The sequence below is a fragment of the Amblyomma mixtum genome, chromosome 3, assembly GCF_055824585.1.
Source record: "Amblyomma mixtum isolate Tamu chromosome 3, ASM5582458v1, whole genome shotgun sequence".
Taxonomy (NCBI): Eukaryota; Metazoa; Arthropoda; class Arachnida; order Ixodida; family Ixodidae; genus Amblyomma; species Amblyomma mixtum.
The window spans coordinates 290651412-290668839 of NC_143014.1; the positions used below are offsets into that span (position 1 = coordinate 290651412).

At 45.7% G+C, this 17428-nt stretch overlaps 1 protein-coding gene across 7 annotated transcripts; it reads right to left on the bottom strand.

The window, feature by feature from the left end:
* Positions 1-2770: 2770 nt before the first annotated feature.
* Positions 2771-13592, bottom strand: LOC149355145 (uncharacterized). Of its 7 annotated transcripts, none has more exons than XR_016291466.1 (5): positions 11461-13147; positions 11277-11356; positions 10292-10443; positions 9549-9883; positions 2771-6135 (listed from the first exon to the last, which is right to left on the bottom strand). XR_016291466.1 is itself a non-coding variant. In XM_089583652.1 (5 exons), the coding sequence occupies exons 4-5, from the start codon at positions 9804-9806 to the stop codon at positions 6034-6036; spliced, it is 360 nt and encodes a 119-aa protein (XP_089439778.1). In that variant the 5' UTR covers positions 9807-9883; positions 10292-10443; positions 11277-11356; positions 13361-13592; the 3' UTR covers positions 2771-6033. The 7 variants fall into 7 exon arrangements, 5 of the variants coding, with proteins under 5 accessions (XP_089439778.1, XP_089439780.1, XP_089439779.1 ...); XM_089583652.1 differs by lacking the exon at positions 11461-13147 and adding an exon at positions 13361-13592; XM_089583654.1 differs by lacking the exon at positions 11461-13147 and adding an exon at positions 13161-13344.
* Positions 13593-17428: the final 3836 nt, after the last annotated feature.

Below are 17428 nucleotides of genomic sequence, written 5' to 3' on the forward strand. Positions count from 1 at the left end.
GCGAAGATGCTTGCCACTCCGTGTCCCTGCTTGCAGTAGGCGGCAGTTCGCAAGCGGCGACTGGTGCGGCGCGCCGTCCAAGTTTTCGCACATGTGTCAGCTTGACAGCTATAATAGACACCATTCTGAGCAGACGACGGTGCCACATTCGAGTCATTATGCGTGTTGTAACCTCGGTCAACTATGGCTAAAGAGGCCTCGCTAAGCTGCCATGTTGTGTTGACGACAGAAGCCTCTGATTGGCTTCTTAAAATGACGTTTGCGGTGAGTTGAGGGGGACGCGCGCTGGGAAACCGAAATTTAGTTTTTTTCGCTATTCAATCAACCCAGACGATGAAACGAACCAAGGTATACTATAGAATGAAGGGTCAGAATTTCAAATACACACGTCGTTCAAAATTTTCGGAAAACATTTCACGACTCCTTTAAGCACCTCAGGCCTGCTAGCACGGTATCATTACTCGCTGAAACGTCACTGGTGCGGAACTGAGACCAAATGGCATCTCCTTTAACTAGAAGAGTACATCCGGAGTGATGAATGCGGCCTTCTCGCGATCTCTTTCATCCACCTCAAAGTTTCCCAGTAGCCGCTCTTGAGTTCCAACGATGAGATATACTTGGCGCTGCAAAGCCGGTCCAGCGTGTCGTCAAAGCAGGGCAGGGGGTAGACGTCCTTTTTTGTTATGCCCCGCCGCGGTGGCTCCGTGGTTACGGCGCTCGGCTGCAGACCCAAAAGACGCAGGTTTGATCCCGGCCGCGGCAGCCGAATTTCGATGGAGGCGAAATTCTAGAGACCCGTGTACTGTGCGATGTCAGTGCACGTTAAAGAACCCCAGTTGGTCGAAATTTCCGGAGCCCTTCACTACGGCGTCCGTCACAGCCTGGGTTGCTTTAGGACATTAAACCTCCAATAAACTAATAAACCAATTCTTTTCTGTTATGTTGTTCAAGCGGCGGTAATCAACACAGAATCGAAGTGCGCCGTGCTTTTTCTCACTTGAACAACCGTGCCGCATATGGGCTCTTTCAAGGCTTGATGACGTCGTCACGATGCATTTCATCCAATTGGTCGGGAGTACCCGGGTTAGAAGCCGACCGTGGCGACCACATTTCGATGGAGGCGAAACGCAAAAGGCGCCTGTGTGCTGTGCGATGTCATTGCGCATTAAACACTGCGCCATTTCCTTTCCTCAAAAACCAATTCACCAATTTTACCGGATTGCTTGGCGTTCGCGGCGACACACGGTAGGGTCTCTGGCAGATGGGTCGGACGTGCTGGTCGGTTAATGCGATGCTTGGCATTAGGCATTTGTCGCACCTTCGGCGACGAGAAACGCTCGCTGTAGATTCGAAGCAAATTGCGGATCTGGTCTTTTCTGTTCCAGGGCAGGGCTGGGTCGATGTCGAAAGCGGGCAAGTTTTCTTGATCAGGCGAATCTTCTGCGAATGGGTCTGAGAGGGCGCAGTAGTCTCGTACGTCAGATATTTCTTCGAAGAAAGCAGTCGTCGTTCCTCTGTTGATGTGTCAGTATTCTTCGCAGAAGTTAGCAGTACTTCGGCTTGGCCACTGCCGAAATGTGCGATGCCTCTAGCGATGCCGTTTCGTTGGTCTTGAAGCAATTGGTTCGCCTCGATTATGGCTTCAGCGTTATTGGTTTCCATGGCGCCTACGGTGACGATGATGCTTTGCTCACTTGTTCCTTCAGGACACTGATGAAGTACATGTTGGATAGACTCAACGTTTAAATCTGATTACGGTGCTTCAGGAGCTGAAGATATTATTTTGAGTACGAAAGAGAGAGGAAAAGCTTAATACTTAATGATGTCCTTTGACGTGTGCTGGCTTCACACATACATTTTTGCAGACGTCGGTAATATGTGTTTTATGTTTATGGTGTCTAACTTCATTAGTAGTTTTTCGGGCGCTCCTTCAGAACTGCAGGCTCCAAACAGCCCTGCGATATTACAGATTAACCATTGCTAAGTTCCTTTCAATATAAAATTATTCCTTGCGCCATCGAGGACGTAAAATACAGCATAAGCCCTGCAGCCCCCCACTGACGCCCATCGCTCCGCCAGCGGATCGACAGTGACACTTAGTGGTGTAGAGCAGTTTCTACCAGCAAGCACTCTTTCTGTACTCTACACGACTCTATAGCCTCTGCTACGGTGACTACAGTCCGCGTCGCTCTTTCTGTGCAACGCAACGATGTCTGTACCGCTGCACGCGACTAGACGAGAGGCATTACTGGAAGCGCCACTCGAAGCTGGAACCATCAGGCTCAAGCAGCAAAATCATCATACAACACGCTTCCACTCCACGTTCGCACCGAGGCTGAAAACGTGCGAACCGCACGCTTGCGGTATCCGCACAAATACCGATCGTATGACGGTCATCCTTAGCGATATTTACATTGGTCCTTTCATCCGGGGATGAAAGCCCTTTTTCATGTGAGAAAAAAGGGGAAAGTGCAGTGGCACAGGAGCTTCAGACATGGCAGTTTCGCGAAACACACACACACGTCTGAAGTATTGAACCAACTAGCCCGACAACACGTTCTACTTAAGCACAAGAGCCTATTTCTTGAAAAGCACTTACCCAAATAAGAACTCAGAGGACAGGACTCCCATTTGTATCAGAATCGAAGTTTCACCCCTCCTCCCCCCCCCCACACACACCCATTCCTCCCATTGTTGTTTTTGCTTTGTGCAGCTCTTCCGAGGATATTTTTGACTGAGCACGCGAGGTTTCGCCTGTGTGACTCTTCAGTGCATGTTGGGACATGGCGCGGGAAACGTGGATGCCATTCAGGAAACTGAGATGTAACGTTATTGAACACAAAGCAGTGCAAATATCCATTTTGGTGAATTCTCGACCCAACACAATATTACATAGTCATGAAACACCGACTTAAGAAGTGTCCTTATGAAACTTGGGAGAGTAATGAATATTCTGTTCAATAAATTTTTCCCTTTTTGTCAGGCAACAATATTCATTTAATGGAAGATGAGGAGTCATTCAATGTTGTTTTTCATCTGAACCTTCAAGACACATTTTTCTTACCATACCTTCCTCACATTAGCATCACAGTTTCATTTTAGGCTGCTCATTAATCAGAAGGTCCTGACATTCCCATTTCAACCCTAGCTGCATGCATACATGTATATCTGTAATGAGCACACATTTATCATGTCAGGAAATCATGACACTGGGCATTGCAACAGTAGGAATGCATTTTTGATAAATTTAAGCTTGTTTTTTTAGACTTCTTGAGCATACGTGAATCCTCACTACCACCCAGAAATTTTTTTTTTCCACTGTATGGACTTTTCCTTATAAGCTGTGAAAAATAAGGCAGTGCAGATTGTGCAGGTGCAGTTTACGGCCATGGTTGTAGCTGAATAAAAGGCGATTACTCAATTTTTATTTATTATTCAACTGTCCCATTTTTTTAGAGTACAATGTTATATACAGGAATTTGAGGCATTCAAGATCATAGGCAAATCCAGATTTTAATGCTTTACACTGGCATTTCGATCCGACATATCAAGCTCGTAATTATGAGTGCAGAACGTGCTCTTAAGGTATGTCACCACCTTTTTCAAAAATTTTTTAAAATTTGACTTAGATTTTTATTTCACATTTACGTTATAAAGCATCGTTTTAAATGATATTCAAAAGCAAGAAAGAGTGAAAAAAGCCGTGCTGGTATTAATTATTCACAAAAAAATGCCCAAACTTGGTTGTTACGCAAACATTCATAACTAGCGAATGGAGAGCAGGAATTTTAAACTTTTTTGGCATAGACTTAGCGAACTAACCATACTGTGCAACCAACTAGGATGTTTGCCATCCGATCATTGGGAAAAAAGTTAGCAAAAATGCCAAAGAAAACAAAAAAATGTGTCATTTTTGCCTGCATTCCTTACATAAAACATGATTATATCAAAACTCACCATTCGATTTAATTTATCCTAGTTCATTGCACAGGCTAATAACAAAGGAAAGAGCGTGCAAAGTTTCATTGAAAAATATTTATTTATTTCCAAGTTATGACTGCGCAACACGAAAGTGCAAGAAATAAAGTTTTGAGAAAAACAAGATTAAAGTTTTTCAATCCTTGTAGAAAGAAGATCATCATGCCCTAGGAAGTTAAAATCCTCCAGGTTCATAGCTAGGGCCCTCCTTAGCTGATGTGAGCTCTCTTTTGGCATTTGCTGTTGCCCGTCCTTTTTTGCAGAGATGTTTTGCCTCGCCCGTTGATTGATGTTGGGCCTTCATCACATGGTAATGGTCACTAGTGCAACATGCTAGGAAAGTGTGGTGGCCAGATTCGGTGCCTGCTTCCCTCAATATATCTGCTGTACTTCTGTTGCCATCACTGAAAGACTAATTCGGTAGCATTCAAAGCGATAGCGCGAAGCAAACAACTGAGACGCTTGTAGCGTCATGCATCCCCATTGCGGAAATATAAAGCAATGTTTAAAAAACAAAAGAAGCCTTAAAAATTGCCTTTGAGTAATCTTTTACATATCAGACTAAAAGAAAACAAAAAATTTTCGATATACGCCGCAGATTATTGTCGAGTTATCATTTTCTGTTACCAAACCACATTAGTTTCGGTTTCAGAACTGTTCACCACCTGTTCGAAAGTTGGCTATAACTTTTTAACAAAATAAGATACGAACATTATACTTGCTGCAAAACATTTTTGAATGTTTTGGGATTCCCAAAATATAAAAAAGAAAAAATGTCATTTTTCCAAAAAAAACGCTTTTTCAAAGGTGGTGACATACCTTAAAGCCAATTGTGCGAAAAGAGCCGGAAGTACTGTAGCTGCATTTCAGGACTAAAAAGCGAAACAACTATCATCAGAAGTTGTCCAGAAAGTACCTCTTCCCTATGGTTCGCCCAAGTCAGAGAATGTTTTTTTCGTATCGCCTTTCACCACAGCACCTTTTAAAAAAAATTATCCCCATAAGAGACGATGTCCATCCACAATCGCCTCACTGCAGAGACACTTCTGCCTTACCACACTGAAGCCAAGATATCGTGCAATCGGAGTTTGTGCAGTTTGGAAGTACTAAGAACATATGAAGGGTCAGCGCTGCACTCACCTTTGGAGGATACGTGACAGTACGCGGAAACTATCTCTTGGTGAAGCTATGCTTAGAAGAAAATTTCAGAATTTTTTTCCGCATGTGGCTTAATGCTCTGCTTTGAATACAGCTAAGTTGAGTGTGGTATCATTCCGAAATAACCCGTTTGCAAACACAGTCTCACAATATTCATGCTATCGAGGCCATCAGAACAATGCGTTAGGTTTCTGAAACTGCCACTACTTTCAGCAGAGTTGAATTCCTGGTTCCCTGCACTTCTCTGTTCCTTTGACGCTCATTTCATTGCTGAGTAATGCATTCCAAGTTTGTTGAGATGGTTTCACACATTTGGATTAGGTGAGCAGTTCGCAGTGAAAAGCAATCAGAAGGGCATAAGCATAGCTACCTGTGCTATTTCATAACGATGTACCAAGCTGTGGTCACTGGCAGTTTGCACGTCCAATGTGGTCCTTTGGAGTCAATAATTAACAGTATTAACATGCAATAAGTTTCCCGCCTGATACCTTCGTCCTAACTACCAAATTAGTTGTGTAAAAACATCTGTAGCTAACAAGGCATACTTCAGTTCTGAATGAATAAACACAAAGTTTTTGAATACCACACATATTTATACATACATTTACATCCGCGAAAGTGATAGCGTAATAACCAAGAATTACGGCCGTACAAAACGCCGAAAACTCGTCCCGAATTGCTTTCCGCCCCTCAACGACCTCGTCAAAATCACCCTCCAAAAAGTCCTTTTCTTGTGCAAATGGGGATACACCATGTTCTCCTCGGTCACGTGGTGAAGCACCACAGCCTACTGTTTCAAGCTGTCGTCCAGGCACAGCGCTGACAGCAATTTATGCTTCGCTGTCTCCCCAGTCGCTGAGAAGTGGGCGAATGCTGCGTCAGCGCTCAATGCCCTAGTCAGCGCTGGAGGGAGCCGAGGAGAGTCCCACAGTAGTCACCGTCGGTCAAGCAGGCATGCTCAGGGTGTGGTCGGGGAGAGTGTAGTGTCCCGGGCACGAGCTGCGAGCATGTTCCGTAGCGAATAATGAAGCGGCACCACCGGCTTACGTATTTATATTGCAGAGCAAATTAAATGATGACATGCACAATATCAGTGGGCACATAATTGTTTTGCTGCCAATCTGCACATAATGGCTGCGAATACTTAATTTCACTTTGCCGGAATTATTCATGCTAGGAGCATCAAACATACTGGAGCTTCAAGGAAAATAAACCAGTTCTTCAGCTGTTAGGATCAACCAGATTGAGCAAGATTTCCTGCTGCAGGATAAACTGCATTTAAGGATATACACGGCTATCTCAGGCCAGCCGTCTGCCGATATTGACACTCCAATGAAATAAAATTTGCCTGAAAGCAGGAAAGCTGTGCAGACATCATAGTCTGATTCGCATAACGATGGCAATCATCACGGCAGTCACCAACCTTCACTATTGGCCTATTAATCATTAGAGATCTTAGTGCTTCCCCACCCTTGAACCATGCATCCTCACAGCAACAACGGCCTCTTGGAATATTCATGTTGCCGGCACTCAGCATCAAACGAAGTCAGTGAGCTTTGAGAAGGAACAAAAAATTGCACCTGCTGGAACCAACCAGAAAGTTTACAAGCATTGTCCTTTCTTTCTTATGAAAAAGACCTCTGCTGGCTCACGTGCAACCTGATCACAGCCCCTCTCCAAAAATTTTGTTTTTGCCAGCAAAAGCAACCATGGCATATTGCATGTAGCTTCAGGCATACACCAAATACGGCCCTGTTTTGGACTTCATCGACAGCCGATGTGCTCTTAATCAATCATATCAATGTCGGCCAGTTAGACCGATGTATACCCTGACCTATGTATACACTAACAATGCATCACTGCGATTCGGTGACAGTGTCCTCTGGCACGGCCAGTGTGTCCAGGATCCATTCACACTGCAGATGTCCCAACTGCATCTACCTGCAGTAACGCTGTACCACTCATCACAGTCCAGAGGCAATAGGATGAGCGGCCCTGATGTCATTTTGTCAATTGCTCTTTATACAGAGGTAGATAGAAATAAGACTTTCCCCAAAGTAGCTGTGGAGGAGGGGCAAACGGGAACCAATACATCGCGCGTTATCCTGCTCGCCTTTCAAAATGTTAAGGCAGGCTAGGGAATGAACTATCTCATGGAGTAACAATGGGGGCAGCCCTCAAGCTATCTTTCTGTTCTTTGCTTCAAATCCTTTTTCACTTGGTTTTATTTAAACCTTCAGTGATGTTCTATACCTACACCAATAAACGATGAAACTCACACGAAAGCGAAAGCAACTATGGCAATTATGTTTGCATTTTGTTACCCTTCTTTAAACCACTTATATCTGAGAAAAAAAGAAACTGTCATCCATGAAGAGGCATAGCACTTTTCTTTGTACTTTCGATGTCCATGCTGCAGAAAATTAATCGTATCTTTTGTTAGATGCCCACAATATCAACTAATAAATTTTAGCACTGTTCAGTCCTCTTTCCACTGCCAACAAGTAACTGGTAGAACTGTTTCTTCGGGTGATGCAAAACCATGATGGTGAAGAAGCGACGCAAGAATGGAGGCCCAGAGAGAACAGGGCATAAATGGATTCCTCAATTACTCAAGCAACCCGGCCTGGGAAGGCTGCTTTTGTCAACGAAACAAAGCATTTCATGTTGCAAGCACCATCATCCCGTCAGCATCGCATAATTCTGTGCATGTCTGTACTACTTTTGCTTCATTTCGCCAACATCATTATCATCATCAGCCTGACCACATCCCCTGCAGGGACATTGCACCTACCTTGTCTCTCCAATTGTCCCTGTACTTTGGTATCTGCGGCAACCGTGCCCCTGCAAACTCTTAATCTAATCCCCCGACCCCTAACTTTCTGCCGTCTTCCACTAAGCTGGCCTTCTTTTCGGATCCAGTCAGTTACCCTCAACAGCCAGCAGTTTTCCTGCCTTTGCATTACACGCACTGCCCAAGCCTATTTCTCCCTCTTGATTTCAATTAACCCACATTTGTTTCCTCACCCACTCTGTCCGCTTGTAGTCTCTTAAAGTTACATGTATCATTTTTCTTTCCATAGCTCGGTGCTTTGTTCTTCACTCAAGCTGAACTCCTTTCGTTGGCCTCCATGTTTCTGCCTCATAGGTGAGTACTAATTAGATACAGCTGTTGTACGCTTTTCTCTTGAGGGATGTTGGCAAGCTGTCATACATAATCTGAGAGAACCCGCAATATGTGCTCCATCCTTTCTTACTCTTCTAGTTAATTCCCTCTCATAATCAAGATCGGCACCCACTACCTGCCCTAAGCAGACTTATTTCCTTACGACTTCGAGCACGTCGCTACCAATTGTGAACTGGTGTTCTCTTGCGAGAGTGTTGCACATTACTTCAATTTTCTGCTTTCAGAGTTTTTGACCCATCCTTCAGCTCTGCCTAACTCAGTGATTATGCTTCACTGTTCATCTCCTGAGTGACTTAGCAAGGCAATGTCATCAGTGAATCTCAGATTACTTAGGTATTCCAAAGTAGCTTATCCACTACTGCTCCCATTCCAGGTCTCGGAATACATCCTGTAAACAGGTGGTGAACAGCACTGGCGAGATCATGTCTCCCTACATGACACCCTTTCTTACTGGAATTTCATTGCTGACATTATAGCTGCATAGACGTTATAGATATCTTCTAATATTTTCACATTAGCCTCTTCTACACTCTGATTCCGCAATGTTTGCATGACTGGTAAGGTTTCCACTGAGTAAAATGCTTTCTCATAACCAATGAAGGTTATATATAGGGGCTGGTCACTCTCCACATTTCTATCATCTGATAGTGCGAATATAGCCTATTATCGACTATTCTTTAGGAAAGCCTGCCTGATCAAATGGTTGAAGTGTCAGTTTGCCTGACTCTATTTGCAACCGCCTAAGTAAATACCTTGAAGGCAACGAACGGTAAGCTTATCAGTCTGTAATAATTGCAAGTACTTGATGTCCCCTTCCTTAGATAATGTTAGCATTCTTCCAAGGTTCTGGTACGCTCAAGATCATAGGGAATCGCGTAAACAGGGTGGCACGTTTTTCAACCACAATTTCCTTTCCGTCCTTCAACAGATCTGCTGTTACCTGATTCTCACCAGCTGCTTTTCCCCTTTGCATAATTGGGGTCAATGCACTTATGCATGCAGGAGCTAACGTCTTTGCGAAAAGCTTTCAGGCAGCGTGCTTTCTTTGTTGCTCATATATAGTGGAGCTCTAAATCAAAAGTTCCTGAAAGCGAGAACAAAGAGGCCCATACATAGCAGTGATTTAGATGTAGAGAACTAGTACCAGTGCACCTTTACACAATGAGAAACAAACCAAACAGCTTGGTTACTTTTGGGAAAATGGTTTGCAGTGGGTACGTTATACCTGCTTCATGGTATCAGGGGTGTTGAGCCGTGAGCAGGCACATAGGACCATGGCATGCAGGAGCGCGTCGTCGCAATACTGGCAGTTGGGGGCAACATTCGATGCGGCCAACATGGGCAGCATGATCCTGTGCCCAACGACCACCCCAAAGCCATGCTGCCACCCCACCTGATGGCAGTGGCTGGAATCCTGGGAGGCCAGGTGCTGCCGCCACTCGCTTAGGTTGAGATCGAAGGCGGAGTTTCCGTTGTATCGCATTGAGGCACCAAGCCTGACCTTGCGTCCAAGGCATTCGCTTTGTTAGCGGCCGACAGTGAAAATGGTTGCCTGATGACCTGGAAAATAGAGCACTATAGTTACGTTGGTTTTACTGGTACCTCAGCAACTCGAGTACTGGGCTGAAAACAAAGGTTAAAAAAGGTGCAAACACTACACCCATGGACAGGTCATAGTGCGCAGTTTCAGTGCGTTGGCATAAGCAGAGGCAGTAACAACCAATGCATCCTCCATGACTTAGAGGCAGCCGGGTCTCTGCACCTAATACAAGATCTATACAGGAACAAAGCATACCATTGTAAGGCTCTGGACAAGTGAGCAACCCTCACCTCAACCCTGTAGTGTAGCGTACTTGTCTTTTACCGAGGAGTGAGCAGCTGTAGCCAAACTAAGATTTCAAACTACTATGTCAGAGCAAAAACTTAGTGAAAAAACTACCATCTGCCGAATTAATTGAAATGTAATACCATTTTGGCTTATCCCCTGGGCTGTTGCATGCAGTGCAGAATGTCTTTTGGTGGGACGCTCACTTGTTCGTCCATCATTGTTCCTCCAGGACACTGATGAAGTACATCTTTGATAGTGTCAAGGTTTAAAGCCAATTTCTTTGCTTCCGGCACTGAAGAGATCATTTTGAGTATGAAACAAAGAGTAAAAGCTTAGTACTCAATGATGTGCTTTGACGCAGGTGCTGGTTTCATGTATACATTTTTCACAGACGTCGGTAATATATGGTTATATTTTTATGGCATCTAATTTAATGAGCAGTTTTTCTGGAGTTCCTTCAGAATGGGAGGTTCTAATCAGAACTGCGATATTACTGACTGACCATTGCTACGTTCCTTTCAATCTGAAAGTATTCCTTGCGCCATTAAGGCCATAACATAATACAGCATAAGCACTGCGACACCCCACTGATGCCCCTCACTCCATCAGCGGATCGATAATGAGACTTAGTGGCGTAGAGCAGCTTCTAACAGCAAGCACTCTTTCTCTACTCTACACAACTTACCCTCTGCTACGGTGACTGCAGTCCATACTAAGGGCATCGCTCTTCCCATACAATGCAACAATTAAATCCCAGTTTGTACGAGCTCACAGCCACAGAAGTAAATGACTGACACCACTGCCAGTGCCCTGACTTCTAGCGAACCAAGTGAAATTCCGTGCACACAGCACATATAAAAACACTATCCTTCAAAGGTCCGAAAACACATTAACGAATTTCCACGACACCCAATATGCTTTGAGCGTGAGTAATCTTTTATGATAATTCATGTGAAAACTATTTACCCCTGAGTATACAGATTACACACAAGAGCTACCTGGATGGCAGTGGTATATCCTCACTGCTGGGGTTAGCGTTGATATACGCAAGATGTGGAGGAGCCCCCGCACAATATCACTCCTCTTTGACACCTTGGATAAATTTTGCCAAAATGTGCACTTTACCTCTGGAGGAGAGCTGGTTGAGACCCCCAACAGTGCAGCTCCAACCAATAGTCCTGGCTCTCCTGCACATCCGCGATGTTCTGGAAGAGGTGATTTAGAACACGGGCAAAGCTGTGGGCTCAGCATTGGACACAATTATTTCTCTGTGTTTTTCACGCCCACCTACTGCGTTAGAAACACTCACCTGTGCAAATGAAAACTGGCCTGATATTTCTGGCATGGATGGCACATTCCGGCATGGATTGTTAAAAACCAGGACTGCCGCAGTAAAAAAAAAACACTTGAACCAATTGGAATGTCCAATTGGTTCAAATTGGATTTTCCAGTTGGAAGCAAGTGGCTGCAGTGGTGTTTTTAGAAATGTGACCAATTAGACCCTAATGGATCCAACTGGACCAACCAATTGGACCCATTAGTTCAGGCAGTTATTTCACCCAAAAAATATTCACAGTACAGCTCGCAATTCAGTTTTCGCAAAATATGCAGTGTAAGAAATATTTCTGCAACTTAACATATTATAACATGCAAAACGAAAACTGCTTTGTGAGGACTGAAGGAAGACAGTGTGCCTGGGGCCAATCAACATTTTTCTACGGAATTGAAATTAAGATGCTTTTATGGTAATCAAGGCCTACAGACACAAGAAACACTACACAGTCGGACACTAGTAGCATATATTAGCTCAACATATACATCCAGAGGCGCACTTCTGCTCCAACTTATATAACCCATTTATGAAGCTCTCATGCTGAGGCCAGTGGTGCTTCCCACTGAGCAGTTATTTAATTTCAACCGCACTAGTGCTGCAGATGATGAATACAATTTAGTAGGTTGTGCCGCTGACAGCTCTTATTATAAGAACCACATTAGTTCTGCCTTGTTTGCGAAATATGCAAACATTAATTGGATACATGGGGTGCAGTTGGGAAACTGCAGTTTACCAATTGGACGCAATGGGTAAGAGCAATTGTGCTCACCAATTGGAAGCCCACCAGGTCCAACTGGATACTCTATTTGGACCATCCAATTGGAAAACCATTCTAATTGAAACTCGCTGGAAGCATAGCTGGTCCAACTAGAGCCAGTTAGAACCAGCTGGAAATCCAATTGGTTCCAATGTTTTTTTTTTTTTATTGGGGCGTCACAGAGGAGTATCACTCGCTGATGATCACGTGCACTCAACATGCTGAGCCCGAGCATCGTTTGCATCTTAAGCGGTCAGGAGCGAAGTGCTGAAGGCAAAGAAATGAGGGGGCGTTCCATTGTAATATTTTTGTGAGTTAAAAGCCCTATTTCTATTGGAAAAAATAAAAGTAAATGCGACGGTTTCTGTGCATCGCTGTTCATTGTCCTACGTTGAAATGGTAATAACTACTGTGATGGTATTGCAGCACCAGTCGACCATGGATGAACTGCTGGCACAGCTAGACAGCGGGTGGACGCTGATCTGCACTTCAGCTCGAGAAGGGCGAACCCGGCGCCCACGAGCGGGGTTCACTGCTGGGGAGCGCCAAGATCTCCAGCGCTCCAGGCTCGGCAGTGCGAGCGGTCGAGGAGAACGCAATCCTTAGAACACGGCACATAGTAACATTGGCGAAGCGAGGTTCTCCTTTTTTGACGCTACCACTTGCGGGGTACGGCATACCAATGCTCTTAAGTTTTCAGATGAAACAAAACTTTCATTGCGGGCAAACTACGCATGGTTCATGCACTTTAATACCTTGTCGCTCAACCGCAAGGCCGTAAGCTTTAGAGCCAGAGCGGGTGCCGCTTACTATCCCGGCAGCCGTATTTTAGTGGTAGTATAGTGGTAGCAATATGCAATAACTCCAGAAGTATGAGACACTACCGCGCCTGAGGCCTGACACAGCGCAAAAAACGTACCGCTGAGCCCCTACTTAAGAACGTTCCGTAAACCATAGTCTATTCTTTGCAGCGGGAAAGATATAAATCACGCTAAATAACTTCAGGTTATTGAGACCATGCGAGCTTAAACATCTAGTGAGGCCGCTACGCTACTTAGTATTTCTTGTGCGGAGCGCAGGTACGCCAGAAATAAAAGGTTGTCTAAAAGGTTACCTTACCTTGATGATGACAGCCGCCGAAAAGCCACTGAACGACACAGCAGGACAGCCGCTAAGCAACACACATACCGACTGTTGCGTAAATCAGAGAAAATCGAAAAAAAAAATTCTCTCGGCCTAACCGCGCGTTTGTTCGGGTTAAAATTTCGCACATTTGGTGGTCAGTTTTGTTTTCTACTACATTTAGGTGCGGTACTCGCCTGATTCAGTCAAAATTATTTGCAAATCCTCATCGTCTGCGACGCCGGGGAACCAAAACCGAAAGGCTTCGCAGCACTGGTACCCGTGGCGCCATCTCGCACTTACCGGAGAAACGAGCCCTCTACCAGGGAGGAGTTACTCGCATAGCCAAGTCGCGGGCATGGCCTTCTCTTGATCGCTGTACGACCGCATTTTCGGTGGTGTCTTGCGCTGCTTCGCAGCAGAGAGCACCAAGCAAAGATAATCTGCTTACCAACTAGCACAGCTGGGTTTCTCCGGTGTGTGCGAGTGGCGCCACGGGTACCACTGCTGCGAAGTCTTTCGGTTTTGGTTCGCCGTCGCCGCAGACTATTGGGATTTCCAAACAATTCTGACCGAATCAGGCAAGTACCCCGCCTAAATTAGTGTCAAACAGAACTGACCATAAAATGCAACCTCTGTGCGAAATTTGAGCCCGAACACATGTGCGGTTAGGCCGAGAGAATTTTTTTTTTCGATTTTCTCTGATTTACGCAACACGCGATAGAACGAGTTCGGCCGCTCCCCACAGATCCGATGCGCGTGCTTCTCCAGCTTGCGGCGAGATATATAGGCACCTGTGATAACTCCCAACCATAGAGTTTCTTGGTGTCTTCGACTGGTAGTTTCAGATCGCTCTAGAGCGCTCTGAGATGCAGCCGCATCCAACACGACTGCACTCCAGAGGAGGCGGAGCGTATCCCAGTACTGTGGCGCCATATGCTCTGGGTCTCCCCGCTCCCCCGTAACATGGACACCGACATGCACGTAAACAGGCGACAAGCGCGGGCTCGGGCTCTTGAGAGACAACACGGCTCCCGACCCGGTGTATATTATGTAGACGTAGCAGGCCCATCGCCCACGGGATTTTACACGGCCGCTGTCGTTCACCAGGAAATGCACGTTGATGGACTCTCTTTTCGAGCCCCGAATTCAATGCGAGCCGAGGAAGTAGCGATAGCGCTTGCTGCCGCCCACGCCAATTCGAGAATCATCATTACGGACTCCCGAAAAGCATGTGATCATTACTTGGCAGGGGAGATCTCCCCCTTAGCTGCTTGCATTCTACGACGGACTGCCACTGATCCAACACCCAAAAGAATCATTTGGGCTCCTGGCCACCAGGGCTTACGAGGCAATGAGGCCGCTGACGCGGCTGCCCGAGCGCTTACTCACCGGGCTCCTCATCCCAGCTCTTCTGGCTCGGAGACTAACCAGCCGCTGCTGCGATTCAAGGAAATTATAACGCATTATAGCGACATCCACCGCCTTTTCCCGGCCCCTGCAAAGGGGCTGAGTAAGACGGAGGAGCGAACTTTAAGGCGCCTGCAGACAGGTACTCTACTCTGTCCTGCAATCTTAAAGCATTACGATCCTAACACGGATGGGCGATGCCCACACTGTGGGGAGACCTGTGATATCTTCCACATGGTGTGGGCATGTACTCAAAATCCCCACCTCCCCCCTTCCCCTACCCCTTCCAGAGAGGCATGGGAGACTGCCCTTCTCAACTGCTCCTCGCTTGAGTCCCAAAGGGCTCTGGTGAAACGGGCTAGAGACGGGGCATTGTCATGCGGTGTCCCGGACTAGGGACGCCGACCATGTAGCGTGGCCACTCTGTGGCTCCCAAACTCTATTTCAGAAATTAAAAGTTTTCACCACCACCACCACCACCAGCCGCACGTTCGGCTGGTCGAAATCAAGCGCTGTGACTACTTTCGGCTGGTTCTTTCACAGCGCCCGCCTCCAGCTCAGAGCGCTCTGAGGCGCTCCGAGAAAAAAGTCGGAGCGGCCCCGAGATGTGTTCACGTGACAGAGCCACTTCCGCCGTTTCGCGGAGACGGATGCGAAGCCAGGGTAGCCACGGCACACCACGACCGGTCTGGCGAGGCCTAACGCGTCAGTTTTTACGCATCCGTAGAAGCAAGTTTAGGCGCTTTAGGTATTAGAGGCAGTTAAAACGTCCCTGCTGTGTGGCTCTGTGAGGCGAAATGTCGAAAAAAAAGGCGAATCATTACGCTGGGTACGCCGTCACGGAAGTTACGTCCTTTTTCTGCTTCCTGCGCTTTCGCTCTGAAAACTTGCTGACCATTCGGCTTGACCGGTCTCACTGTGCGCTCGGAGCTAGAGCGGCTCTCACTTTGCCAAATCCGAACCGGATCGTGGGAGCGACCAGTCGAAGACACCATTACTATTACCTAGAGGGAAAGCTGGCGCCCCGTCTATGGGAGTTTGCATGGAGGCCCCTCGAGACCACTTCAGCCACCATGGGCGTTCAAAGCATCATGGGGCGGTGAGCTACCGACTGCAGAACTACAAATATAGTGACTACAAGTTTTGGCCAAAAAATAATAAAAAAATAAAGCTGTTAGAGAACTACGAATGTTGTAACGTTCAATATCCTGCCTATAGATTGCAACAAACGAGCAGAAAAGCATGTAAATGCAAAGTTTGCCCAAAATTAGAGATGGCTAGCTTTCCTATTGGCCAAGTAATGAACACTACAAAAACTAATATTTTGTAATTAACAGGCACATTTTTAAAAGAGAATATGTTTAAAAAAATTGTTGTAGCTTCGATCCTTTAAGAGGTTTTTTAATGGCATTTCGGAAAAGTGAAACCTTTTATTGACGTCGTGTGGCTATGCGTTTTCACTACTATGGTTTTTGCACACTGCGTTCGCGCCAAATTTGTCTGCGCACACATGAACAACGTTTTTGGAATGAAACGTCTTAGTAGTGCCACTCTGTGTTGTCGAAAAACTACTACTGTTCCGCAACAAGTAGCTCACCACCCCATGATGCTTTGAGCGTCCATGGTGGCTACGATATTCTTACACCGTGATGGTGGCCAAGTAGGTTATGGTGGCTGAAGTGCAGCGCCACCAGCTTTCCCTCTAGGTAATAGTAAGAACCTCTATGCTCCCAACAGATAGCAGCACATGCTTGGCTCTCGTCCGCGTGCTTTGCTTTTTGAACGACAGGTGGCAGCACCTTTCTTGCTGGCGGGGAAATTAAAAATTCAGTCTTTGTAGAAAGTAATAAGATTATCGGAGAACTTCAGAACGGGTTCAGAAGGGGTAAGCACTTAGATTATAGGCTGTTCGTGCTTATCCAATGCATAGAAATAGCTCAGGTGGAAAACAGACCCCTGTATTTAGCCTTCCTGGACAAAAGCGGTGCATACCACATCGTAAACAGGGAACTCCTGAGGAAGATATTAAATATAGATTATGAAGGTATCGGTCATCAGGTAATTGATTTCCTACAGGAAATATACCAACATAATAAGGTTGAAATTGCATGGGAAGGGATAAAGAGTACGACAACTGTGGAGGTACACAAAGGATTAAGCCAAGGTTGTCCTCTGTCACCGCTGCTGTTCATGCGTTATATGATAAATAGAGAAAGAAGACTACAAGGAATCAATCTAGGTAATAATCGCTGTTACAGATTAGGCGGAAAGGTCGTTGAGCTACGGCTCCCGGGTTTAATGCGTGCGGTCGATATTGTACTGTTAGCAGATAGCCAGGAAGATTTACAAACACTGGTTCATTGTTGTGGAGATGAAGGAGACGCTCTAGGTTTCAGTTTTAGCGCAGCTAAGTCAGGTGTGATGATTTTCAACGATACAACTGACAAGGTGCTTAGAATACAGGGTCATGAAATACCCAGAGTGAGCGAATATAACAAAATTAGGCAGTGGCTTAGCTCTGGTTAAGTCTGTATGTACTATCAGCAACGAATGAAACGCGAACAAGAAAACTGAGGTGGCAACACAAAAACACTAACATACCAGCTCCTAGAGAGCAAATACGAGCGAGGTCAATTAATACTTCTGAAGATGAGT